Here is a 27058-nt window from a genome sequence, read left to right as displayed (position 1 = left end):
TGTAAACAGATGCATGTCCCCATTACGTGACTGATTCAAGTACCCACACTAACATCTGCCTCTTAGTTCAAGGTGACAAATTCCGGTCTTTCATTCCAATATTCTCAGTGTTCCTCAATAACCTCATGAAGACAATAGAATAAAAAAGAATCAGTTGAATTTTGAATTTTGAATTTCTCTCTCCTTTTCCCCCATTTTGATGTTAATTATGTGCCTCAGATTGACAGAACACTCAGGTACTAATTCCTTTATAATGAACATTCATAACCGTGGCATAACTGGGGCGGAAATAGAGGCTATTTCTGTCTGATGTGTCTAGTGCGTCGCCAGTTCATGTGTGTGTGTGACACCTGCAACCAAAGCTCAGCGGGAATACACACAAGCACCGATGGCTGCTGAGAGGCAGCTTAGTCTTGCACAAACACTCACACGCAGCCTGCAACATGAACCCACAGGCGGTAATCACATCCAATACACTGCTTGAGATGGATCCAGGTTGTGCAGTGAAGCGGGCATTCTTCGATGTAGGAGTTTTAATATTTCTGCCAAGGGGATCCATCACAGTTACCTAACATGAGTATTTAATATGGATTTCTGAAGGATCTCCTCAAGTGAAAATTGCTTTGATCGCATCGAATACACAGGTTATTGCTGCTAATAAAATTTCTAAAACAATTCCAGGTACAAGTCTCATGTACGTAGACATGTGTTGTGCCTTTTGATCTCATCAGCCAGAAGAAAAATGATGATTTATTTCTTCCTCTCCTCAACACCTGTCCTGGAAAATAATGTCCAATTTAGGCTGCCACTGCCTGAATTAAATCCAGCTTCCCCAAGGTGTCTTCAGAAGTGTGTGTGCGGGTGTCTGTCACTTGTGTGTGTTTCCTTGCACAACTGTTATGTGTCTGCGTTTGTGTAATGTGCATCTGCGTGTGCTTGTTCCTCCACCGGTTCCTTGTCTTTCTCAAGGACAAGACCGCCTCCTGTTTGTTTTTCGTTCCTCTGAAAAAACAAGGGAACACTGTGCTGCCGAAGCTCCAGTGATGAGCAGCAGAGGACAGGGAGCAGGATGAGGGCTGCGATGAGAGAAAGTGTCAGCTTCTTAAGAAACCGAAATTATCAACTCCATCTGCTTTGAAAACTCAAAGATCAATCAGAGACAAAAAAGCAGGAAGGAGGAAGCATGAAAACTGTGAATAGGGACAAAAAGAATCACTTTTACTGCCTTTCAACAATCTTTTGTTGATGGCAAATCAGTCAAATTACTAGATTTTCTAAAGGGATATGAAACAACAACATAAAGGTTGATTTTAGGAACTTGGCTTATATTGTGAACAAATAGAAAGTAGAAGATAAGAAGATTTAAAAGACAATTATACATTTTCATAGGACTCTGATTTATCTTGGGGCCCTAAGTAAAGTGGGAATGAAGCTCTTTTGCAGTTTTATACAGTTTAAGATGAAACTTTTAAGTACATTTTAGGACCGTAGGAAACAGTCTCATTAACTTAATTCAACTAATAGCACTAACATTTCTGTATGGTTGCCCTTTGAATGTTGATGTATCAAATATCAGATTCTTAAAGTTGAGAGTTTGTTTATCCACATAACATCATCTACTTTGCATGCGGTTCACCTGTGGTGTTGGACAGTTCTAATACCAGCTAACAAGATATATAGGCAACCTGTGTGTAATGTAGGTCCCGTATGGTGGGAAGTAAGAGACTGTAGAGTGTAAAAGAAGTAACATTACCAGCACGTCACCACTGCCAAGCACAGGGTAACAGAGGGCAGATTAAGTTGCTGCAAACAGCTATAAAGTTTGTATACAGGCTTAGGTGTCAGTGCAAGAGCTATTCAAATACTATGCAACATTTGTGCTGCCCAGGCAAGAGCATCTCAATGATCTCCTGCTCAAGAAAGAAACTGGAACATACGCTGTCCATTCACTGAACCACCTTTAGCTCTGAGAATGACACACACTCTCTGTGGCATCATTTTAAAAAGCTTCTGCAATTTCACAGTATATATTTCTGTCCAGAGTTGCATTCATTTTCTGCCGAAAGCTTATATTGATGATGGGAGAGTCGGACCACTGCAGTCTTCTCTAGCACATCCCAAAAATTCTCAACGGAGCTGAGGTCTGGACTCTGTGGACACCAAATCACGTATGAAAATGACGTCTCATGCTCCCTGAACTACTCATTCTCAGTGTGAGCCCCATGAATCCTGGCTTTGTCATCTTGGAACATGTCCATGCAATCAGGGAAGAAAAACTCCATTGATGTAAAGACCTGGTCATTCAGTATCTTCAGGTATCAGCTGACCTCATTCTTTGGGAACATAACGTTTCTGAACCTGACCAACTTCAGATCATAACTCTAACCCCCACAGGCTGGTAGACACTAGGCATGATGAGTTCATCACTTCATCCACCTCTCTTCTTACCATGATGCCCCCATCACTCTGGAACAGGGTAAATCTGGACTCATCAGACCACATGACCTTCTTCCATTGCTCCTAAGTCCAATATTTATGCTGCCTAGAAAACTGAAGCCTTTTTTTCTGACTAGCCTCGCTGATCGGTGGTTTTACTTAGGGCTACACAGCTGGTTAGTCCCATTCATTTGAGTTCCCTTTACACCGTGCATGGAAATGCTCTTACTTTCGCTATTAAACATAGCCGTGAGTTCTACTGTTGATTTCCTACATCATCTAAGAGTTTGTTTCGACTACATTTGAAAATGATAGTTCACCACTCCCTCAGGTTTTAATAATGCATTCAACAGTTCTTAACATGATTTTAGCAGTTTCAACAATCTCAGTTGTAGTCTTTGCTTGATGCAAGTCAATAATTTGACCCTTCTGAGACAGATCAACATCCTTTCCACGAGCACAGGATATGTCATCATCACTGAATTGTCCAGTGGAAGGCTCTTACCTATTTGCCGAGTTAAATCCAAGTGGTGATGTTTTTTTGGACAGGCAGTGTATATTCAAACTGTTACACACGTGGACAAAATTGTTGGTACCCCTCAGTTAAAGAAGGAAAAACCCACAATTCTCACTGAAATCACTTGAAACTCACAAAAGTAACAATAAATAAAAATTTATTGAAAATTAAATAATCAAAAACAGCCATTACTTTTGAATTGTTGATTAACATAATTATTTAAAAAAAAAAAACTAATGAAACAGGCCTGGACAAAAATGATGGTACCTCTATAAAAGATTGAAAACTATTTGACCAGAGTGACATGATTAACTCAGGTGTGTCATTTAATTGACATCACAGGTGTTTCCAAACTCATAATCAGTCAGTCTGCCTATTTAAAGGGAGACAAGTAGTCACCCTGCTGTTTGGTGAAAAGGTGTGTACCACACTGAACATGGACAACAGAAAGCGAAGGAGAGAATTGTCCCAGGACATCCGAAAAAAAATTATAGACAAACATCTTAAAGGTAAAGGCTATAAGACCATCTCTAAACAGCTTGAAGTTCCTGTGACAACAGTGGCTCATATTATTCAGAAGTTCAAGACCCACGGGACAGTAGCCAACCTCCCTGGACGTGGCCGCAAGAGGAAAATTGATGACAAATTGAAGAGACAGATCGTTGGAATTGTATCCAAAGAGCCCAGAGCAACCTCCAAAGAAATTAAAGGTGAACTCCAAGGCCAAGGTACATCAGTGTCAGATCGCACCATTCATCGTTGTTTGAGCCAAAGTGGACTTCATGGGAGACGACCAAGGAGGACACCACTGCTGAAAAAAACTCATAAAAAAGCGAGACTGGAATTTGCAAAAATGCATGTTGACAAGCCACAAAGCTTCTGGGAGAATGTCCTTTGGACAGATGAGACCAAACTGGAGCTTTTTGGTAAGGCACATCAACTCTATGTTCATAGACTCAAAAACCAAGCATACGAAGAAAAGAACACTGTCCCTACGGTGAAACATGGAGGAGGCTCAGTAATGTTTTGGGGCTGCTTTGCTGCATCTGGCACAGGGTGTCTTGAAAGTGTGCAAGGTACGATGAAATCTGAAGACTATCAAGGCATTCTGGAGAGAAATGTGCTGCCTAGTGTCAGAAAGCTTGGTCTCAGTCGCAGGTCATGGGTCTTCCAACAGGACAACGATCCAAAACACACAGCCAAAAACACCCAAGAATGGCTGAGAGAAAAGCGTTGGACTATTCTAAAGTGGCCTTCTATGAGCCCAGATCTGAATCCCATTGAACATATGTGGAAGGAGCTGAAACATGCCATTTGGAGAAGACACCCATCAAACCTGAGACAACTGGAGCTGTTTGCTCATGAGGAGTGGGCCAAAATACCTGTTGACAGCTGCAGAACGCTCATTGACAAATACAGAAATCGTTTAATTGCAGTGATTGCCTCAAAAGGTTGTGCAACAAAATATTAAGTTATGGGTACCATCATTTTTGTCCAGCCCTATTTCATTAGTTTGTTTTTTTAAATAATTATGTTAATCAACAATTCAAAAGTGATGGCTGATATTGATTATTTAATTTTCAATAAATTTTTATTTATTGTTACTTTTGTGAGTTTCAAGTGATTTCAGTGAGAATTGTGGGTTTTTCCTTCTTTAACTGAGGGGTACCAACAATTTTGTCCATGTGTGTATAGTGCACGTGTAACTGACAATTTCTGACTGCTCTCTGATTAGAGAAAAGTCCTAATCGTCGTTGCAGTGCATACAGTCCACCAGAATAAACCAAAAAAACAAAACACTGGTGATGCCTGCTAAAACAACATACAGATAGGTTTTCTGACCTGAAGCTCCTATTGCCTTACTTTATCTTTGCCGTGCCTTTGAAGATTAGAAAAACAACGTGGCTTGGGTTCAAATTACTTTGTTAAGATTAGGGCACTTTCCTTGTTAGGCTGATAATAACAAACATGTGGTTAAGGTTAGGGAACAAATGCTTAAAAAAGGAACCATGTGACTCTTTATTTTAACCCCTCCATCTGCCCCCATCTCCTCACTGCAGTACACAGACTTTATCACTGTATAATAACGTCATCTTATTTCATCCTTTGCTCATGCTAACAGCTGGTTAGCTTAGATTGGTACAAAAAGTAAAAAGTGGAAGTCAGGAGACTGATGCTTTAATTTCTTAGTTTGGACCAGTTGCCAAGGAACAAATAGCAGCCCGATCTCACGAGGATTCGTGAAACTGTCACGTAAGTTTTAGTTTCGGTTTCGTGCGCACCAACACGATTTCGTCATGTTTTTCGTGCCGCTCACCACGAAATGCGCACCAATGTATTTTAAACGGCGGACTTTTCGTGCCACTCAGAACGTATTTCAAAAGAATGTGTATATTATATTTTTAATGTAAAACCGTGGCGAATCCAACGCTATATTTTGCATGACATCGTTCCTAAACATAACCCTAACCATAACCATAACCATAACCTAACCATAACCTAACCATAAGCCGGTGGTACACTTACCAATTTGCATAGGAATTTCAAGAATGTCCGGCGGCCGGTGGCCGCAAACGCGATCACACAAGCAGTATACGCCGATGGACAGCTTAGATCGTCATGAATCCGCCGGTATAAACCACTTTCAGATGTGATTACCACAGCGAAAAACATTTCGTGGTGAGCGGCACGAAAAACATGACGAAATCGTGTTGGTGCGCATGAAACCGAAACTAAAACTTACGTGACAGTTTCACGAATCCCCGTGCAGCAAATAGACACTCCAAGAAGTCAGTGGTCGCAGCCGAGAAATAGCCAAGCATATAAATCCAGGGACAATGGGGAAAAACAATGTCAAAAAGTGATATAGCATATTAATTATTAATTAAATATTAATTTGAGCTTCAGAGGTGCTGGAAGGTGGGTTTTGTACCCTTCAGACACATTTAGGAAAGTCGTTTACCTCATAAGCAAAGCCCCAACCATTACACAATGGCTACTCCTTGTCCTCTTGTAGCCATAGTCAGACACACAAAGAGAAGAATGGGCTGTTGTAGATGCATTGATTGATCCATTGGACTTTTCCTTTCAAATTGACAGTCCAAAATTCTTTAAACCAAGATCCCTCCTGTAACCTGAACAGCATTTTTATCATTAAAACACTGACAACAAAGTTGCTCTATATTGCTGAAACATTCATCTTTCATAAGTCTAACAAAGTTGCTTTTGTGCCTAAATTAAACGAAAGAGAGGCAAATAAATAGGCGTAGGTACAAACAATTGAGATGATCTCAGAGATAATCCTGTTTGTGGGAGGTATTGGGAAGAAAGTACAAAATGCCTCATTTTTGTTGTTTGTTTATTCCCTTGTGTTTTTCACATTATTAGTTTAATGCGGATATATTTATCTCTGTGTTTCATTAAATATCCTTGGGAATTTGCCCTTAAAAGGGGACAATACTTTGGTATTCAGAGTGTTTGAGGTTTATCTTTGTCCTCTTTGGGTGCATGTTTGCTATTTAAATAAAATTAAAATGTAAAAAAATGTTTCGAGAATTTTCATCCGGCACTCTATGGTTTGTGTAACACCTGACATTTTTTGTTTTCCAGCCTACATGTTGCTGACTTTTCCAACAGTTTCAGCCTCTTCTTGGACTTAATTTTACTCACCGAGACCTACTTATAACAGTGTGGTGCTCCCGGACAAAAGAGTGTGTTGCGTGGCGTATGTTGTGTTACTGAGTGTCTAAACTGAAAGCCCGCTCATACCATCAGCACAGTTTGCCAGAACAGTGACTATCCATTAGTCAGTGCGAGGACGTACACTGTTTTGACTGTTGTCTTGTCATCCCTCACTCTGTGCTTTTCTTCTGGTTAGGTTTAACATTTACTGTCCATTATATTGCCTGTCAGATGCATCAGTCGACGCCTTCTGTGACAAAAAAAGATATCACGCACACCCATGCTGTCATGTCATTCATGATGCTGTGTGACAAGCAGACAGACAGCCGGACTCCGAGCTTACAGTCGCTCAGCCACTGACATGAAACCTTTTTTTCGTGTGTTGTTCACAATTGATTTTCTCTTCAGTCCACTCACGCCTCTCAAGTTTGTGACATTGTGACATGATGGCAGTATCACCACACAGAGTAAAAATATCATGACACTGCTTTGTGCCAAATGATAAATAAATAAATGTCCATGTGATTGGATACTATTTACAGCTTATGAGCACTTTTGCTGCTATTTTTTTTTTCATTTTTTGACATTTATATCTTCTATCATCTCACTTCGTTGTGCCCATGCACACGTTAAATGCAATAGCTGCATGTATTGCAAGAGCAAAAACTGAAAGCACCACTTAAAACTCTAGTAAAGCATCAAAATACCATAAGTGTAAATACTAAGTTAGAAGAAAAATTAAGCAGCATTCTTCCTACGGTCTCTATTATATCAAATACAACACATTACTTTTGTCTGCTGGAAAAATCCAACAGTCAGAGACATTCTAGAAATTTCCGAGTGCAACAATCCAAACAAACAAAAAAAAAAAAGCAATGACGTTACCATGGAAACAGAGGTCTTAGTTCAGCGTGGTTGGGGGTAGAGTAGCTAAATTATTAGGCCTAAAATGACATCTAACTTGCATTAGACATCTAAAACATGTATGAGAAAGCCGCCCCAGCACAGTTTTTATCACCTTTTATGTGTTTATGTCAAACACTGACTGTTTCTATTCGTCTTCCCTGTAATTACCAGCACTTAAGACTGCAGAGGTGATTTTGTCTGCTGAGGTGCTTTGAGTTAAAGGTACTACAGCTTGTGGAGTTACATAGTAAGAAGCAAACTATATATAAATTGGGACAATAAAATCTTTAATTGCAAAAAGTGAAGTCAGTCTGCCTCGTATTAAAGTGAAGTTATTCAATAACTATGCGCATGTCTTTAAAGAGAGTCAAAGTAAAGCGAGCGAGCGTTCTTCTCTTTCCACCCACTCTGATTCAATAACAGGCTGCACACTCGCTTCGATACAAAACAACAAAGCAGAATGTAATATAACAGAGGCTGCAGTAGCTGCTTTTTCTGTCCTGATCAATAAAGCAAATGTAGCATCATGGTGTTCATCTGACTCAGGTTTGTAATTTTACCTCTGGGAGCGTTTAAGTGTTTTGCGTTAGATATGATTTAAAGGATTTTTTTGTCGATGGACGAGACGCACGGTAATCATTCTTGTGGGGAAAAAAAACAAAAAACTGACAGTCTCACAAAAGTAGTGAAGAAATAATGAGTGCTATAAACAGAGGGAACAAGTAAGGAAAGAAGGAGCCTGGGGTGGTGGTTTCATCTTCACACTGAACGTAATTCCTCCCATTCTTGCCTCTCAGCATATGTTAATCGCAGTTTTTCCATCAGTTTATCAGCTCTCCTCCTCTCTCAGAGGATCCCTTGTGGCTTCATTGCAGTTTCTAACCATCTGGTCAGACATACTGTTAAAAATATCATAGCTAGATATATGACTTTTGCTCATATGTTTTCTGTGAAACCACATTTATAGACGTACCAGCATACACAGTGACAGGAATTCAACAGAAGGGAAACAGCTGTCACACAAAGCCATTATGCTAAGTGTGTCTCATAACAAATTTCAAGACATTAATGCCTTTATAATGTATGTTAACAGCTTACACATTGCTGTGCAACTGCAGCCCTAAAAAACACTCTATAAAACACTTCCTTAAAGTTTAACGCTTGATTTCTTCTGGAATTTGATAAAAGGAATAGCCTGATAAATGATGATCTACTCATTTAAATGAAAGATTTTAGCTCAAAAGTTCTAGGGTTAGGGTTAGCAAATTGTAGGATTGCAGGAAACAGTCTCTTAATAGCACTAACATTTCTGTATGGCTGTCGCTTGAATGGTGATATATCAAACATCAGATTCTTAAATTTAAGCATTTGTTTATCCACATGATATCATCTACATTGCATGTGGTTAACTTGAGGTTTTTGACAGTTCTATTACCAGTTGAATTTCAAGACATTAATACCTTTATAATGTATGTTAACGGCTTACACATTTCTGTGCAACTGCAGCCCGAGCTTGGATATCATTTTCTTGACTCTATTAAACACTTCTTTAAAGTTTAACATTTGATTTCTTCTGGAATTTGATAAAAGAAATAGTCTGACAAATGACGATCTAATGATCTAAATTTAAGATTTTAGCTCAAAACTTCTAAACCCTGTATTTTGCAAATGCTCTCCCATTTTCTTTAAAATTACAGGATTTGGAATTAAGTGTATTAATTAGAGGCATTCTGTGCTCCACAATAAGGTTCAAAACACATTTGGGTAATTTTAAGTCCCATTAACATGAATGAAAAAGACTTGGGCTGTCACATCTTCAAATGTCTCCATAAATGTAAAATTAGACCAATTTTGAGATAAAAGTGTAATCAGCATGTTTCCAAAAAAAGAGGAACACACATGATATGCTGGAAACGAATATTTCAAACTTAAACGTGGCATTGGCTTGTAATTACTGTTAATAGAATAAATCGTTCTGGCAATTGTGTCTTCCTCTCTGGCTGCATTTTTCTCTGATCCTTGTCTAACAAAAAAACTCAGTATTATCAGCTACAGGACTCAGAGAAATGCTCAGCCAGAGCTTTCATTTTACATTTGACTCAGATGTAGATTAACCCTGTCTGGGAAAGAATTATTAGGGGTTCACTGTCATTGGGTTTGACTTGAGTGGGTTTTCTCAGAGTGGAGTTTGCTTTCTTCATGTTTGCATAGGTTTCCTGTCTGTGCATCAGTTTCCTCTCACAGTTCAGAGACAGGAAGGCTTAAAGCAACTGTACAGTGTAAATTAGAAGTCAACACTTGGGGGTTATAAGCCTGTACACTGTCTTCAAATCATAGTTCATCATTTTCATCATTCTCAAACTGACAGCCAATAGTCTCTAAAACTCTCCATCTTTTCCACACAGTCATTATTAAGCTTCTCTTTGATTCAATGTTTGCTCCACAAAGATAACAAGCCACCAATTTCCTTTGATCAACAAACCAGTTAGTCAACTACATATCTGGAAAAGAAATAGCTTACACACTATTTCTTAGGAGAGGTTCTATTCCTATTCCCAGTCTCCCATTTACTCTGCTGACACACACACTGCACATACTGGTTTGAGTTCAATATTTGTCTTTCCTTATACAATAATGCATAATGTTACCGTAGTACAGTAACTTTTAGAATTGATTTTATGATTCTTTTACTAGTTTTTAAGTCTTTAAATGGTCTTGCTCCTTTTTATTTATCCAATCTGCTTTTACCCTATGAACCCAGTAGAGCCCTCAGGTCTTCAGGTAGTGGTCTTTAAATAGTCCCTAAAGTCAGAACTAAAACATACGGTGAAGCCTCTTTTTATTATTACAGGCCCCGGCTGTGGAACAGCCTACCTGAAGACCTGAGGGCAGCACCTACTGTTCATATTTTTAAAAGCAAACTCAAGACCTACCTTTTTAGTCTGGCTTTTAGCTAATCATATTTATCAATATTATTTGATCTTATTTATTTATTCATTTTTATTTATTTATTTTATTTATTTATTTTTATTGTTATTTTAATCTTAGCTCCAGTGTTCCCTCATTCCCTCATTTTTAATGAAAGATGGCGTTTCCTCAGTCCTCTTTTTATGTTTTCTGTTAAAATCTGTCCCACATATCTTTGTATGTGTGTGTGTGTGTGTGTGTGTGTGTGTGTGTGTGTGTGTGTGTGTGTGTGTGTGTGTGTGTGTGTGTGTGTGTAAGTGGTGTGTGTTTGCTGTATGTGGATTGGTGGGTTGCGGGGGTGGGGTGGTTATATTTCTCATTGTGTTTTTATTAATTTTAATTTATTTTGTCCCTTTATTTCTATGTAAAGCACTTTGTGCTACAAATTTTGTATGAAAAGTGCTATACAAATAAAGTTTGACTGATTGATTGATTGAACTGTAGTGTATAGTTATATTGCTGGTTAAACATTAGCGAACATTTTTGTGTAGTTTTAGCGTGCAGTAAAAAATTTATGTTGCATTTGTGATACATTAATGACATGTTTTCTGATTGACAATAATATATATATATATATATATATATATATATATAGAGAGAGAGAGAGAGAGAGAGAGTTTATTTGTTATCTTTCTTCCTGCTGGGGCCTCTTGCCAGGTCATCATTGCATAACTGCATGGAAACAAACTTAAAGCTTGTAATGCAAAGTGTTAACTTAAACTAATATTATAATCTCTGTCTTCCAAGTCCTGGCTGTGTGAGGGTTCTGTGCAATATCTTAGATGTTCTTAGGACTTCACTCTTCTGAACAGAGACTTTAGATGTTGTACCTAGAATGTGCTTGAGCCTCTAATGCTCCTATTACCACTGGGACCACTGTGGACATCACGTTCCACACCTGTTCCAGTTGTTCTTTTAACTCCTGGTCCACCTTTATCTCCACATGATCTTTCTTATGCAATGTTACTGTCGGCTGGTATTGCCACATTACACATACGAATAGGAAAGTGGAGCATAAGATGGGCGGATTAATTGTTGCAGTATCAGCAGTAATGTGGGCATTGTACTGGACGGCTATGGTGAAGAGGGAGGAGCTCTTGATTTACCAGTTGGCCTTCAGTTCAAGCCTCACGTATGGACAGGAGCTCTGGGTAGTGACTATAGAAACCAGCGGCTGAAATGAGTTTCCTCCAAAGGGTGGCTAGATTGTAGATTGCGTGACATGTTTGGACATCCAGAAGGAGCACGTACTGCTCTTTCGTGGAACCAGCCAGGTAGTTCAAGCATCTGATTAGGATACCTCCTGGGTGCCTTCCTTGGAAGGTTTCCCAGGTGCGTCCAACCAGGAGGAGACCTCAGGATAGATTCAGAACTCCCTGGAGGGATTACATCTATCATCTGGTCTGGGAACACCTTGGTTTCCCTCAGGAGGAACTGGAAAACATTGTGGGGGCGTGGGGGACATCTGGAATGATCTGTTCATCTGATTTTTTAAATGCTACTGTTTAGTGGATAGCTGTGAACGTGATTATGTTTAGAGTGTGATATACTGTCCAAGGAGTGACCTGCCTCTTACATGTAGAGACAGATTCTGAAAGGGAGGAGTCAAACATATTGTTTCTGTACAATAAACTGAACTCAGAGAACATCCACGTCTTCATACAGTTTCTGGGTGTGTGCAAACGTGTATGAGCATTTTCTATATAAAATGGGTGCTCTGACTGCTGTTGGACAGGTGAGGCTGCAGAGGGATTTAGAAGGAGAGTAGGAAGTATATCTAACCCAGTTTGATATAGTTTGATGGATAGGAAAGCTTCAAAAGCAATCCGGAGATGGACACATCTTTCACATCTGACGGCAAAAAAAAATTAGCTGGACCCAGGGCAGTTAGCTTAGCTTAGCATAAAGAATGGAAACAGGAAAATACCTGCAGCAGCAGCACCTCTAGGAAAACAGCTAAAATAAGTGTAGCAGGTGAGCTGTTTGATTCCAAGCTAGATATAACATTGCTGTGTACATTGTTGTGTAATAGTATTGGTGCTATTTTGTTGCATTCTGTGCAAATAACAACCATTGTTTATCTGTCCATTCAGGAAGATATTTCCCTCCTCTTCTTTGTTCCTTGGTAAATCAAGAGTGTAAGGAGAGAGGCATATTTATGATGTATGATTTTGTGGGTAATTAAAAAATGACTTGACATTTCTGTCTGTAAAATGTATTTCAGTGGCATTCTAAGATTCCACAACTAACAGAAAGTGAATCAATACTCAATCAAAAAGCCAAGGTAAGTGTCTTCCTATTTTCTACATTTAATTGTGAAGCTATTTTGGATGTGCCTTGTATATAAATTTAATGGTATCTTGGCCTCTCATAGACACATGCACACACACACACAAACTCACCGCACACACACTGAGCTCTATACCTTCAGCGGGCTGTGGGCCTGAAATGTAGGTTTCATTAGAGGATCTCATCCCTCGACCTCTCCCACAGGGAACCCACTCTATTAACCCAGATCTATAATTGAATTCTTCTTTTAAACATACGTAGCTGACAGAGAGACAGAGAGAAGGAGGGACTGGCAGGAGGTAAAATGGGAGTGATGGGCTAATTGCTGCAGACAGTCAGAAGATATTAACTGATAATAGAATAAATCGTTCTGGCAACTGTGTCTTCCTCTCTGGCTGCATATTTCTCTGATCCTTGTCTAACAAAAAGACCTCAGTATTATCAGCTACAGGACTCAGAGAAATGCTCAGCCAGAGCTTTCATTTTACATTTGAATCAGATGTAGATTAACCCTGTCTGGGAAAGAACTATTATACCAGTAATGGGGTTTCCATTAATGATGTCTAATCTGCCTGTTATTGCTTAATGAATCCATAATTTGAGGAGACGCCATTGCCATCAGTTGTACAGTCATGGAGGGATGTACATTGTCTGGATCAGTGTTTTGGTAGGTGGTATGTGTCACCACAAGAATGCCAGTATCCAAGGCTTCCCGGTAGAACACTGCGTAGTGCACCACGCTGCCTCAGCCGGCTTGCCTTCTTCCCACAGTGCATTCAGCTGCCATCTCTTCCCCACATAAATGCTGCACGCACGCACGGCTGTTAAAATCCACATGATGTAAGAAGCTGTGATTCATCACACCAGGACACCTTCTTCCATTGTTTCATGGTATAGTTGCAATGGTCACTTGTTGTAGGTGGTTTTGGTGTTGGTCAGGGGTCACTCTGACAGGTCTGTAGCTATATACACTACTGTTCAAAAGTTTGGGGTCATCCAGGCTATTTCATATTTTCCATGAAAACTCACACTTTTATTCATGTGCCAACATAATTGCACAAGGGTTTTCTAATCACCAGTTAGCCTTTCAACACCATTGGCTAACACAATGTAGCATTAGAACACAGGAGTGATGGTTGCTGGAAATGTTCCTCTGTACCCCTATGGAGATATTCCATTAAAAATCAGCCGTTTCCAGCTAGAATAGTCATTTACCACATTAACAATGTCTACACTGGATTTCTGTTAAACTGAATGTTATCTTCATTGAAAAAAAAACGTTTTTCATTAAAAAATAAGGACATTTCTTAAATGACCCCAAACGTTTGAACGGTGGTGTATATATGCAGTGTGCTATGACACTTTCCTGGCAGTAATAAGGTCTTTAGCAATTTGTGCTATGTTTTCTGTAAGATCTGACAATACAGATGTAGTTGTCTTTTCTTGGACCACTTTTGGTAGGAACTCAGCCCTATAAACAAGGAATGGCCCCACAAGCCTTGCTGTTTTGGACATGTTCTGATTCAGTTGTCTGGCCATCACAATTTGGCTCTACTCAGATTTCCTCACATCTTTACACTCACCCATTTTTCCTCCTTCAGACGCATCAGCTTCAACAACCGATTTTTTTCTTGCCGCCTATTAATCCCCGCTCCTTGATAGGTACCATTATAAGGAGAAAAGCTATGTTTTTCATTTCACTTGCCAGTGGTTTTAATGTTGTGGCTAATCAGTGTACAGCATAATCAAGCTGAAAATTACTGAAATAAGTCCCGGAAATGCACTGTTCTCCATTTCAGTTTCCAAGAACCATGTGTGCGTGGGTGAAAACATTGTGTCAAGCTGTACAAGTCTGACACTGTTATTAGAAAAACTCCACCCAGGTGTTCCATAATGTGCCAAGACTAAGTCTGAGCACCTCTATGAGTGAATATTATAATTTCTTCCTGGTCTGGTAGTTCTGCAATGAGGTAAATATTCAAAACTCTGGATAAAATCCCTCATATTTTTAAACTGGAATAGATATGTCACAAAATGTCAATGTTTTCAAGGCAACCTGTACATTGTTAGCTGCTTCTTCTTCTTCCTTCCAAAACCACGATGCTCCCTGTGTTGCTGTCTCCTATGTTTAAATGAGCAACTAGTTTGGAGCTACATTCCCGCTGTGCAGGCGCCGAGGTCGTAAAGGCATGAACTCATTAAGGAGATGACATGGTGGGGGTTGTGAAGCCCCCGTAATTAAGAGCAGGGGCCCCCTGGGTGGAGTGGCATTTAAATAGAGGATGTGCAGAATAGAGTCAGGTATGGCGGAGAGGGAGAAAAAGGTGTGGTGAGAGTTACATGTATGCCAAATATAGAAATATGGACAAGTGTGAGAAACGAGGAGGGGGCATTAGGAGGAATTAGACCGGAGACTATAGAGATGTGAAATGGTGTTTGAAGTCATTAATGAGGAAACAGTCTTTCTGCTGGTTTCAAAAAGTCAAGTAGAAAGAGAAGAATTCAAAAAGGCCTGTGATTAACATATACACCAACAATAAAACTTAAATTAACGATACAAAAGGTACATAAAGATGGTGAAAGGCGTCACTAACAGTTTAAGTCAGATAATGACCATCATAATGCACACTGACGTTATTACAGCTGATGAAACAGCTACTTTTAATCGAATGCAACTGCAAACTTAATGCTCTACTTCACCTACGGATGTGCTCCAATTTATTTACAAGAGAACTGAATGGGACACTTTAGACTATTTTTCTAGGCACAATGATGACTTCCTTCATTTCTAACTTTAAGGATTTCACCAGATTTTCCAACAGAGGAAAGCTAAGGTTTTAGAAGATGAATCATATACAACAGAAGTGAGTACACATTTGTGAAATATCACTTAAATGTCAACTACTTCAAAATCGTATCACTTCTCACTAATTGCATTACCTACATGTTGAATAGTAAAGTATCAAACAGCTTTGACTTATTATATTAAAAACATAAACCCACAGCAGGAAGTCATTACTGAGATTTACGTCTTTTCTTTTTTCAATGCTTCGCATGTCCACCCTTATTTTTGATGACAGACACAATCCTCCTCGGTATAGAGACCACTAGTGTTGCTCAGTTTTACAGAAAGATATTCTATCACTATTTAGATGCTTGTCTTAGCTGCTCATTCGGATAGGGGTTAGGTTGCTCTACGTTTCTCTGCAAAAGGATTTTTATTAAAGGTTTTCTGTTGGATTCAACTCACAGAACATACCAGTTTTCACTTTTTCTTCCTCAGAAACTATCATTGATTTTTATCATGCTCAGTGTTTCCTCTACATTCATACATTTGGCGGCTGGGATTTAGAAATGGCGGCTCGCCACTCCTAAATTCCAGCCGCCGCTCTTTCAAATGCATGTTTTTTTTGTATTGTTTTAATTGTCGCAAATACACCACCGCCACATGTCTCCACCTTCACTGCAGAGTACTGTATTGGGTCGGGTACTTGCAAGTACCAAGGTAAACTACAGATAATTATCCTGCTCAGTATCTACTCTTCCGGGAGTTAATACAACATTAATTATTCACAAGAGCGTGGCCTTGAAAGTGACATCGTGTCAAGCACCTAGGCACCAGGTCAGAGAGTCAGAGGAGTGACGTCTTGGAAAATAGGGCAGCAACTTAGCAGGGAAATGTTATAAGCTCAAGATTACTCATAATAGATTTTACTAGTTAACCTTTTAGTCCCTGAGCCCTGTTTTTGAGGCACCTCCTTAGTACCTACAGCCCCCGCCGGCGGGGGCTGTAGGTACTAAGGGGTTAAATAGACATTCGCAAAATATTGATGGCCTGCTAACGTTGCGAAACACATCGGTAGCTTCAGCTAATTGGGCCTGGTGCCAATTCAGTGTCGCTAACGTGAGTAAACTAATTGATAGCATTAAGCTAATATCTACACACCATGATGTAACTGCTTACTGCATTTTTCAGATGAGCTTGTTCAAATATTTTTATCCATTTATTAATTTTTTTACATTCAGCCAATAAAAAGCTATTTCAAACTGGCCATTCAACAAATAGGTTGGAAAATTAAAATCTGCAGTCAAGTGTCATTTGTTTACATTGCCATGGCTCCCTGGAGAGCCTGCCACCGCTGCTGAAAAAAATCCTAGAGGAAACACTGATGCTGGAATATCCCGCTAATGCTACACTTCTACAGACTGGGAAATCTACAACCTTGTTAGTCATTATTCCAGTTTATCCACTGACATTCATCTTCTGCTGTCTATAATGTCTTGTCTCCAACATCTTTGGCACCCATGCAGCTCCAAATCATCAAATGTAAAAAAATAAACAACTAATTTTGTATTCCTAATATTGATCAGGCTTCTTTGCATATTCTTTAGCAAAGCTTTCATCCTGCAGTTTGATGGCAAGGTGCAATCAAGGTTTTCTTCACTTTGATGTCATCTATAAAGGTTGACCTCATGCAGCATCTGACTGTCTGTGCTGTAACACAAACTCTGATTTTCATTACATGTCCTTGCACCAAGACTCAAGCACTTGCCTGTTTTCAGAGCTCGATGTGCAAGTCGGGCACTATCCGTGGCATTATTTAAGGCAGATGGCCACTGTGGCTCTGATAAGTGGTAAAAAGGCTTGTTCTGTACCTCCTGATTACTGCTGCAACTGTATTTCAACTAATTCTAAACTGGTCATTGATTTTTCTCTATCATTTCTCATACTGTTTTTTTGTGATTCCTCTTTTCTGTGTGGGGTCATGCAGTACAGCTAAATACTCTACCAAGGAACACGGTGGAGTTACGTGACAATCGGCGTACGCTTGTTTGTAAATCTGTGAATCTGTCTGTCGGTGTGCAACATTGCTCAAAAACGGACCAATGGATTTGGGTGAACTTTTCAGGGAAAGTTAGAATGACACAAGGACCAGCTCATTAGATTTTGGCAGGGATGCGGCTTATAGTCTGGATCCACGGGTTTGTGAAAGACTTCCGTATCGTTACGAGATAGCGGCATGGCGTCACTGTAACTATGATAACAAAGAACGCTTCATCTGCTGCCTGCTGACGATCTCATAATTGCGATCCTACTGCAAATCCACTACTGCGGACTTATCGGGACCTATCCATCAGAAATTATACGACTGAGCAGCCTTGGAGAAGTACTGCGCTCTCTGAGTGCTTTTCTTGTTGGAAATTTAGTTTCAGTGATCACAGGTGTATTCACTGTTGCCGCATTGAGTTTGGCGCTTTTGAAAAGAAGTGAAGTGGTTGTTCAACATATAGTTTAATGAGTGGAAATACCATAGAGACTTATCAGTTATACAGAACACACCACAGGAAGCCAAACAGCCAACGGCAGCGTTTCCTCTGGAGACGGCTCACTGAGTGTGCTTGTCAGACTAAATGGGCACTGAGAGGCAGGTAAAGACACGGCTGAGGAACTTAAAGAGGGTTTATGAGAGGATCAAGACTGCAACCCGAGAGCACTCTTAAGAGAAAAGAGGCAAATAATTGTGTCCGTTCAGAAGGATAGATAAGAGAATAGATTTGCATTTTAAGAATAGAAATCAGAGAAAAGGCAACTGCTCAGCTTCTTGACAGAGAACCACTTAATTGCACTTCATATTAATATAGTAGATAAGGTGAAGAGAACATTTAAAGAGAATGAATAATATGAGATTGGCTTAATTTTTACCTCCCTACAATGCCATGTATGTGTAAAAAAACAGTGCAAAGAGGAACGTGAACTGAAATGTGGCCCGCAGTGGTGGGCGATGTATAGATTAGAAAATGTAAAAGGTATATTTTGAATAGAACCACCTTACATTGAATGTAATCATTTTATTTATTAAGGCACACGTTCGGACATGGTTCGTTCAGCTGACATCACGGAAAAAGAAAACCTACTAGCAGATTTTCCTGACCAGATATTTAAACATAGATAGTGGGAATGTGAGAGTTTGAGTCATTTAAGGGATTTAACCTTGAAGAGGATAAACAACCAAGTTCAGACAGCAGTTAGAGACAGATAGATGATATTTTGGGACCCACTGGTGAATCAATACAGGGTTCATTTTTATAGTTTTCTTGATAGAAATAAAACTAAAATTTGGTCTCAAATAGCCAACAAACAGACCCATGTGCCTAACATTTGTAGGGATTTGTTTTATTTAAAGATCAATAACGATATTAGGGACATTTGAGGCGGCTAATTTAAACTATTAAGACATCTAGCATAGAATACTAGGCCCCTATAAAGTGATATGGTGAATGTGCTACAGTAGTGAATGGTTGCTTTTTTAAATTGTTAACATGAGGTTTATTTTTCAATCCATCAGCTGCCTGTAGGTCAATATTATTGTAGTTATATGGGGACACTCCAGGTGTTACATGTGTTCAGGTAACTTTTACAGTATCAGGTGTCTTTGGTCAATAAAATGTGTGAGATTTCTCTGGAAAGTGAGAAGAGAGCAGAGATTGATGCTCATCCACCGTAACAGCGGTGTCAGCAGGTGATGGGAACTCAAGAAATGGAAATGTCTGAGCAGTCTCTGTCTCTCTCACTTTCCATATGGTTTTCACTACTCATATTCACTCTCACACAGAACCGTACAATTTAAAACGATAAATTTATTTGTACTCACATCTGAGGCAGGTCCTTTATCAGCTCCTGGACAGGAGAAAGTGACGAACTCATGGCAACGTTTGTGAACCACGAAACAACACACTGTGAAGAAACAAGAGGAAACAAAGAGAATATTTATCAAGAAATCAAGAAGAAAACAAGAAAATGATCCTTTAATTCGAAAATAATCACCTCCCAGGTTGTCCAAATGATTTCCAAAATCATGAAATACTGGTTATTTACCAAAGTACACTGGTCTGATAATAATATTGGCCCTAAACTAGCTTGAGTGCTGCTAATTGAAGACAACTCTCTGCTTGAACTGACTCACGTCCATTTGCCAAAATCTAAGGGCCTGTTTTGGCATTAACAGGCATCCTGAGTGAGTCAGTCTCAAGTGAGGAGCTCTAAGTGCAGGTGTGAACGCACAAACACACATTTAGGATGCAATGATTGCTCAGACCACATTGGGAGGTGGTTGAAGCCACATACGGCCACATTCTCTCAGCAGTGTGTGCGTGAAGACACGCTGAAAGACCACCTACTCCACTGAAACCGCCTGCATAAGCAGAAGTGAGTATTTATTCTTGTTGTCAAACCACGCAAGCTGGCTTTGTCTATGACATTAAAAGCCTATCGAAGGATTTCATGCGTGCTTCAAACGTCTTAAGTAATCTGATTTGCCTGGGAGATGGCAAAGAATACACCCAGTCTGTGTTGTTTTGATTGTTTCTTCTTTTCATTAGTTGAATCCATTTGGTCTTTGCAAACAAAACTGATGAAACTCTGGATTTGTATATGGAACAGAGAAGTGAGATCCAATCATATGTGGAGACTGATTCTTATGCCAGGTGTGAATTATGTACAGCCATTCACCTGTGATCAAATTAGTGAACTGGTAGCTGTAAGTGGGCCACAACAAGTTCGACTTTGGTCCTTTGGCATTATAGGGCAGTGGTCCCCAACTAAAGGGTCATGAACTGATACCGGGCCGTGGGTCATTTGGTACCGGCCACACAGAGAGAATAAAACCAGTTCATTTTATATTTGATTTCTGACTGAGTCTGCAGGGTGTTTTATTTAGAAAAATGACTACATCATTGTCCCATTGCTTCCGTCTGTGCTTGTTCCTGTACTTGATATCAAATGAGGCGTCAATCTGCCAAAATTGATTAAAAAAAGTAACGTCTCTGGAGGGCTTCTTTTAAAAGAGTGAGAGACTTGATGCTGACACAGAAGAAAAAGTAAATAAATATTTAGTAATAACAAGTAATTATTTTTGTTCAGATCACTTTTTTTTCAAAAAGGAAAGATCATTATCACTTTGCCAAGGAATGTGGTGGAGTTATGTGACGGTAATCGTGCATTTGTCCGTCTGTTAGCAACATTACTCAAAAACTGAAAAGTGGATTTGTATGAAATTTTCAGGGAAGGTCAGAAATGACACAAGAACCAACTGATTCAATTTGGCAGTGATACGGATTACTCTGGATTCACAGATTTGTTAAGGATTACCATATCATTGCGAGATAGCGGCATGGCGTCACTGTAACTATGACAAGTGATCACTATGTCAACAGACAGCTGACACAGTGATAATGTGATTGCGATCCTACTAAAAGTTGACCTTTGCGGGCTTATCGAGGCTTAATCATCAGAAGCAATACAAGGAACAACTAATTAAACTGTGGGGATCTTTCCGAGTTCCAGTAATGCCTGCCGCCTGCTACATATTTAGACCACATGATTCAGTATCTGTACATAACGTACGCATGCATAACACACTAATGTGTTCAGCGCAAAGTCATTTTTTATTCATCCATGGGAAATGATACAACGCCTCAGCAGCCTTGGTGGAGTACTGCGCTCTGAGTACTTTTCTTGTTTGTTTGTTGTGTGAGATGACCGCTCTGCAGAAAATTGTCTTGCTTGAATCCCGTCAATGGTGCAAAAAAGGTTGGCGCTTGCTATTACAGGAAATCATACTGTAATTATCAGGGTGTTTAATACAATTAGCGTCTTTATATGATCTGATATATGAAATAATAAGAGGTGAACTTTCTGTTTGCCTGAACTGACTATACTGAAGATAGATCCTTGATTTTATGCGAAACTTTGTGAGCATGTGTACAGCTCTGCAGTATGTACAGAAAAGGAGGAATATTGTCAGCATATACTGACTCACTGAATGCCATCTGACTGAAAACACGACTTTAAAGTGTGAACCTACAAAAATGTCAATAATAAATTCAAAGTTCAAGCAAAATTACAGATAATTTTTAGCAGAAGGCTTGATGGAGGATGAGTTATTTTGCCGCCTCAAGGCTGTTAGAACCAGCACATATTTAACCTATGAAAAGCTTCAGCAATGGAAAATGTACAGAGGGATTCTGTGCTGTGGCTTAACACCCACACTCTCTTATTGTCGCTCCCGCACCGTTGACTCATTGTCAGCCACTCTGGGTAAGAGCACCTTCTAAATGTCTTGGATGTGATGTAAAATGTAACCTCAAATGTACTAAAATGTCTTCCTATTAACAGTGTTACCCATGTTTCCAAAGTTTGCTGCGTAAACACACTAAAAACAAATCTGAAACACATCCGATGTTGATTTCTTTTTTGCTCCCTAGACACAGATTTGTCGAAAATAACAAGTAAACACGTCAACTAACATGAAATAACAAAGAAAACCAATACAATCAGAATCTAATCAGATGAAAAGCGGTACATGGCTCCACTTTCCAGGTTGGTAACAATCAGTGGTGCAGAAACATGCGAAAGCTTTGACGCACAGCGAGCCTGTCATCTCCACCCTGATCAATGTCAGTTCCACTGACAGGCAAGACGAACAGGAAAAGCTAAAAATAGCTCACAAACACACACACATTCACAAACACATACACACACAGTCCTTATGATTGTGTATATTTACATAGTGCGTATGTAAAGTGAGAGATGGAGATGGACCAAATGCCATGTGCAACTAAGATTTTGAAAACAGCAGCAGCCAAATCGCTCCACTGCTGAACAAAAGAAGGCGTCCAAACTGAATAATCAATCAGTTGACATTAACTGGGAACTGTTTTGTAAATCAATTAATCATGCAAGTCATTGTTGAAACAAAAACTAACAAAGATTTTCTGCTTTTTTTTGTTTCGCGAGAGAAAACTCAATATTTTCGGAATTGTCGACTGACAGGAAATCAGCATACAATTATTTTGACAATCAATGAACACTTTCACATCATTATGGGCTGCCTCTCTACTAAATTACACTTACCACTTGATATTTTTAAGTATTTGCACAATATTTCCTACACTTTTGCCACTTTTGTACTTGTTTTACTGGGAGATAAAAATATGAACAAACTAGTCATGTCCAGAAAGCGCTTTTAAAAAAAGAAATTCACAGTTTGCGGTCTCATTTACATATTTGGAGACCACTTATTCCATTATATACTATTTGATTCTTATCCAGTGGCAAACCTGCTCCGATCAGAGGGCTTATAATTAACACAAATACACTTTGCCCAACACACACATAAATCATGTGCACCTTAATGGTACTTCACTCCCACACAATATCCTCTCTTTGGTTACACCGCCTACTCACCGCAATGATACTGTACCACACACACACAAAGACCTCCCACTCATCCCAGTGATATCGCAGATTGAATTCAGCGGGAGTGAGGGTAGAGGGGTAGAAGTACAGAGAGAAATGGTGTGAGCTCTGTGCACATATTGCTTCAAGGCAACTGCTCTTTTGGTGTATTGCTCCTGCCAAATCCCTAGCCAAAACACATACACACACATACAAACACATGTGTTACTAAAATAGCCATGTATGGTATTCAATAATACGACCCTTGGGCCAAAACAGATACCACCTCTTTACAAAAATAGTGTAAGAGCTAAAACGCGCCCTCATTTTCTCCCTTTAACCAGAATAACTGATAATTATCTTCTCATTTATTTACACATCCATTCAGCTAATAAATAAAGCCCTTAAAGACAGATGATGTAATCTAATCTAAAAACCAGACCAGCTTGTTAAGTTTAGAATTTGTTGAGAAAAACTATCTGAAAATAGTAGTGCAGTGAATTTAAAAGAGTTGGCAGGTTTGACGTAGAAAAAGGTAGCTTCAGTCATGTTCTAACCAGTTTTGAACTGAATTTTTTCAAATGAAAGAATGATTTGTGTGCTTAGCTGTGGATACTAATACTGAAATTAGCCCTGACACCTCCTTAGGAAATCTTACATGGTATTGGTTGCTGAAAATTCTATCAATGTCTCTCAGAAACAGTAATAGAAAAAGTATTTGGTCCTTCTTCATTAAGTAAAAGCAGCAAGAATATTATTAGAAAACATAAATGTTGCACTTTCAAACAACCTAATTAATCTTCCATCCAGGTTTGGAGCAAATCTTAATTAAATTTCTCGAAAAGCGGCCGAAGAAGGAAGTTATTGTGCATTTTCATTCACTGCAGATATGCAAATAATAAGAGTTGGACACAGTTAGTGGCGCTGACTCTCCAGTTGGAAAGAAGAAGAAAAAGCTGATGCATGTAATTAGAAGAGTGCCAGTCAAACATTAAACAAACTGAAATATCCGGAAAACAGGATGGAAATATAGAATTGATGTTTCTCTTTCTGCTGCATTTTGTTTCTCTTGCTACAGGCACTTTTTGACCTCATAAAAACACAGAAAATCTGCATTTTATTGTGACATCTGGTGTGATGCAGCTACTTTTCAGTGCAGTTCTACATACTGTTAGTTATTTCAAAGCTTTTTAGTTCTGTTCAGCTTCCTTAAAAGAAACTTAGGTTATCCTGGTAATGTTCATGGCATCACAATATTTAAATTGAGATTATTTATCAGACGTTGAGGAGCAAGACCACGCCTCAAACACTCCTCTTCCTGCCCATTTCCTCTTATTTCTCCACCTAACACTCTTCTTTTTTTCTCTCTATCATGTCTCATATGGTTCATATCTTAACCATCAACCTCCTCCTCTTTTTCCGTCTGCCACTCTCTAAAACATTTCAAATTCAATTAAAAAATGACTCAGCTGATGGCGTGGTCTTTTCTAATGAAACCACAATGAAGCACTTATTTGTTAGCGTTCTACAGTTCTCGGATCCAGGTTCTGCTGTTTTGCTCCATGAATAAAGTGCTCTACCACAAGTTAGGAGCCTGTATCCTCAAAAAGCCTCCGTTTCTCCTCCTCCTCTGCCCTCTCGCTGCCCTCAGTGTACTGATCGCAGTCTGACACCCGTGTATCTGGCACCCTGCCCACGTGCCTTCATTATTTATCGTATACATTAAATATCCATGGAAAACACACACACACACACAGGCACAGGCACACAGGCACAAACTGTTTTCCCTCGTCTTTCTCTTTCCACCGTTCTCTTTCTCTTTTAGTGTCACTATCTCTCACCGGTTTGTTACATCACAATGGCTTATGTTACTGCACAGGTAAGCGGCCGTGTAGAGAACCTGTAGGGTTTGGCTGAGCATAAAGTTACTGGTCGCAGAAAAGCACCTCGGGTATCTGTCCCAGGAGCTACTTTTTCACTCGAGCCAGACCAAGCAGGATTAATTAGGCAGGAACAAAATGTACACAAGACTCAGTCCTCAGCCTTGCTGTTACTTTGTGTTGATCTTAAACCAGCGTCAAATCACTGAATCCCCTAAACCGGTTTCTCTGTGATTTTTGTGCAATGTGTTACTGCTATTCAAGTGACAACATGCTCTCACAGTGTCCCAAAAGCAATGAATTTGATGGTATTTTTTCCCAGGAGACGGCCTGTCACTACATGTACATGCAGCCACGTCAGCTGTCGATGCGATTCTTATCTTGACATTTTAGGTCTCGAGATTTCCAACAGTGAAACTAAAAGGAAAATTCATATTCATGGAAAGTGATTTTTAAAACAAATTTGATTGATGAACACCTACTATAGTAATTAATTAAATCATTTCCCATTTTAAATACAAAAATGTCCTAAATGTGAGGGTTTGCTGCCTTTCTTTCTAATATCATTCGATAAACTGAATATCGAACTTAATGTCAGATAAAACAATAAATCCAAAGGTTTCCATTATGGGCTCTGCAAAATTCTGAGCATTTTTCACATTTTGCTTCATATACTAGCAAACAGTTGATTAAACTAAAAGAAAATTATCTGCAGTTCATTCTACAGCGACCATTTGTTGCAGCTCTGGTGATTTGATTGATTTCATGGACATTCAGTTCATTGTCTCATCCTTATTCAAAAAATGAACTGCCGAGGGCCCAAAAAAATAATGTGCAATATTGGAATTGAAATGATTAAGAGTTCACGGTGAGTATCATATGGCAGCACGTCAACGAGAAACTAAAGTTTTTGTATCAATACCCAATGATTTAGACCAGGGATGTCAAATGTTTAAATTTCCCTCAGGATTAATAAAGTATCTATCTATCTATCTATGGAATTATGTTTTTACAAAATATCATGAACAAACTGAAATTTCTGAAGAAAAATAAGTTCAATTTCAAAAACATTAGGCTTCAGTTTATCATTTGTGCATTGCAACTTCTAGATCACAGAGTGTCTACAAAGGCACAGAATGTTTAGTCACAGGTATCAGGAACTGAATGATATCGTATTTTATTTTATGATCAAAACGACAAAAGTCAGACAAAAATGGACCAAAAAAAACCTGCAAAAACAAGACAAAATACTTCAAAAATGAGACACAAAGTGACAAAAAATGGACAAATGACACAAGCAAGAGAAAAAAGACACAAAGCGACAAAAACTAAGCAAAAAACAATGAATAAAGTGAAACACAAAATGACAAAAATAAGACAAAACACAAACAAAACAAAAAGAAAATACAAATAAGAACCAAAATGACAAAAACATGAGAAACAACAAAAGTCCGACAAAAAACAAGATAAACAACAAAAAACAAGACAAAGTATTACAAAAACGAGGAACAAAATGACAAAACAATGAGCAATATCGTATCTTAATTTATGCTCAAAACAACTTTTCTAGAAATTATTTTAAATTTACAGTTTTACAAATTTAGAATCCGCAGTTGATGTCGTCTCTGTAATTTCTACACTTTACAAAGTCGTCCCATGGGCCGGATAGGATCCTCTGGCTGGCTGCTTTTGGCCCGGGGGCTGCATGTTTAACACCCCTAATTTTGACAATCAGAGCAGTGACTGTGCCATGTGTCTTCATTCTGCAACACTTCTCTGGCAGTAAAACACTCAAACACACTGCGACTATCTATTTGAAACTCTTTCAGGAGCTTTGAAGTGTCCCTGGCTGCCTTGAGCCCAATGCAGTGGTCACATGGCATCATTATGTAAGAGCTTGTTGTCAGTCGATACCATCTTCCTATCAGGCTCTCTGTCTATCAATAAAATGGGAAAAAGGGGGTCCAAAAACAGATACTGTAACTCTTACATTATGGTAATAATGCATCATCTTATATGGAAGACACGTTGTCAACAATTTCCCAAATTTAAATCTAAGGTCGAAAAACCATCTAACTATGAAGAATACAGCAGACTCATTTATGCAGACTGAACCTGTAGGTTTCATGAGTAGTCGAGTTTTTA

General features: G+C 39.1%; 1 protein-coding gene across 2 annotated transcripts in view; it reads right to left on the bottom strand.

Annotated features, from left to right (window-relative positions):
- Positions 1 to 27058, bottom strand: part of prkcbb (protein kinase C, beta b) — a 163562-nt gene that overhangs the window by 111455 nt on the left and 25049 nt on the right. For both annotated transcript variants that reach the window (XM_051941083.1, XM_051941082.1), the window contains exon 3: positions 19450 to 19532. In XM_051941083.1, coding sequence (XP_051797043.1) covers positions 19450 to 19532 — 83 coding nt within the window. The remainder of the gene's footprint in view (positions 1 to 19449; positions 19533 to 27058) is intronic.

This window comes from Acanthochromis polyacanthus, chromosome 21 (genome assembly GCF_021347895.1).
Source record: "Acanthochromis polyacanthus isolate Apoly-LR-REF ecotype Palm Island chromosome 21, KAUST_Apoly_ChrSc, whole genome shotgun sequence".
NCBI classification, from domain to species: Eukaryota; Metazoa; Chordata; class Actinopteri; family Pomacentridae; genus Acanthochromis; species Acanthochromis polyacanthus.
This window is presented reverse-complemented; position numbering and strand designations above follow the sequence as displayed.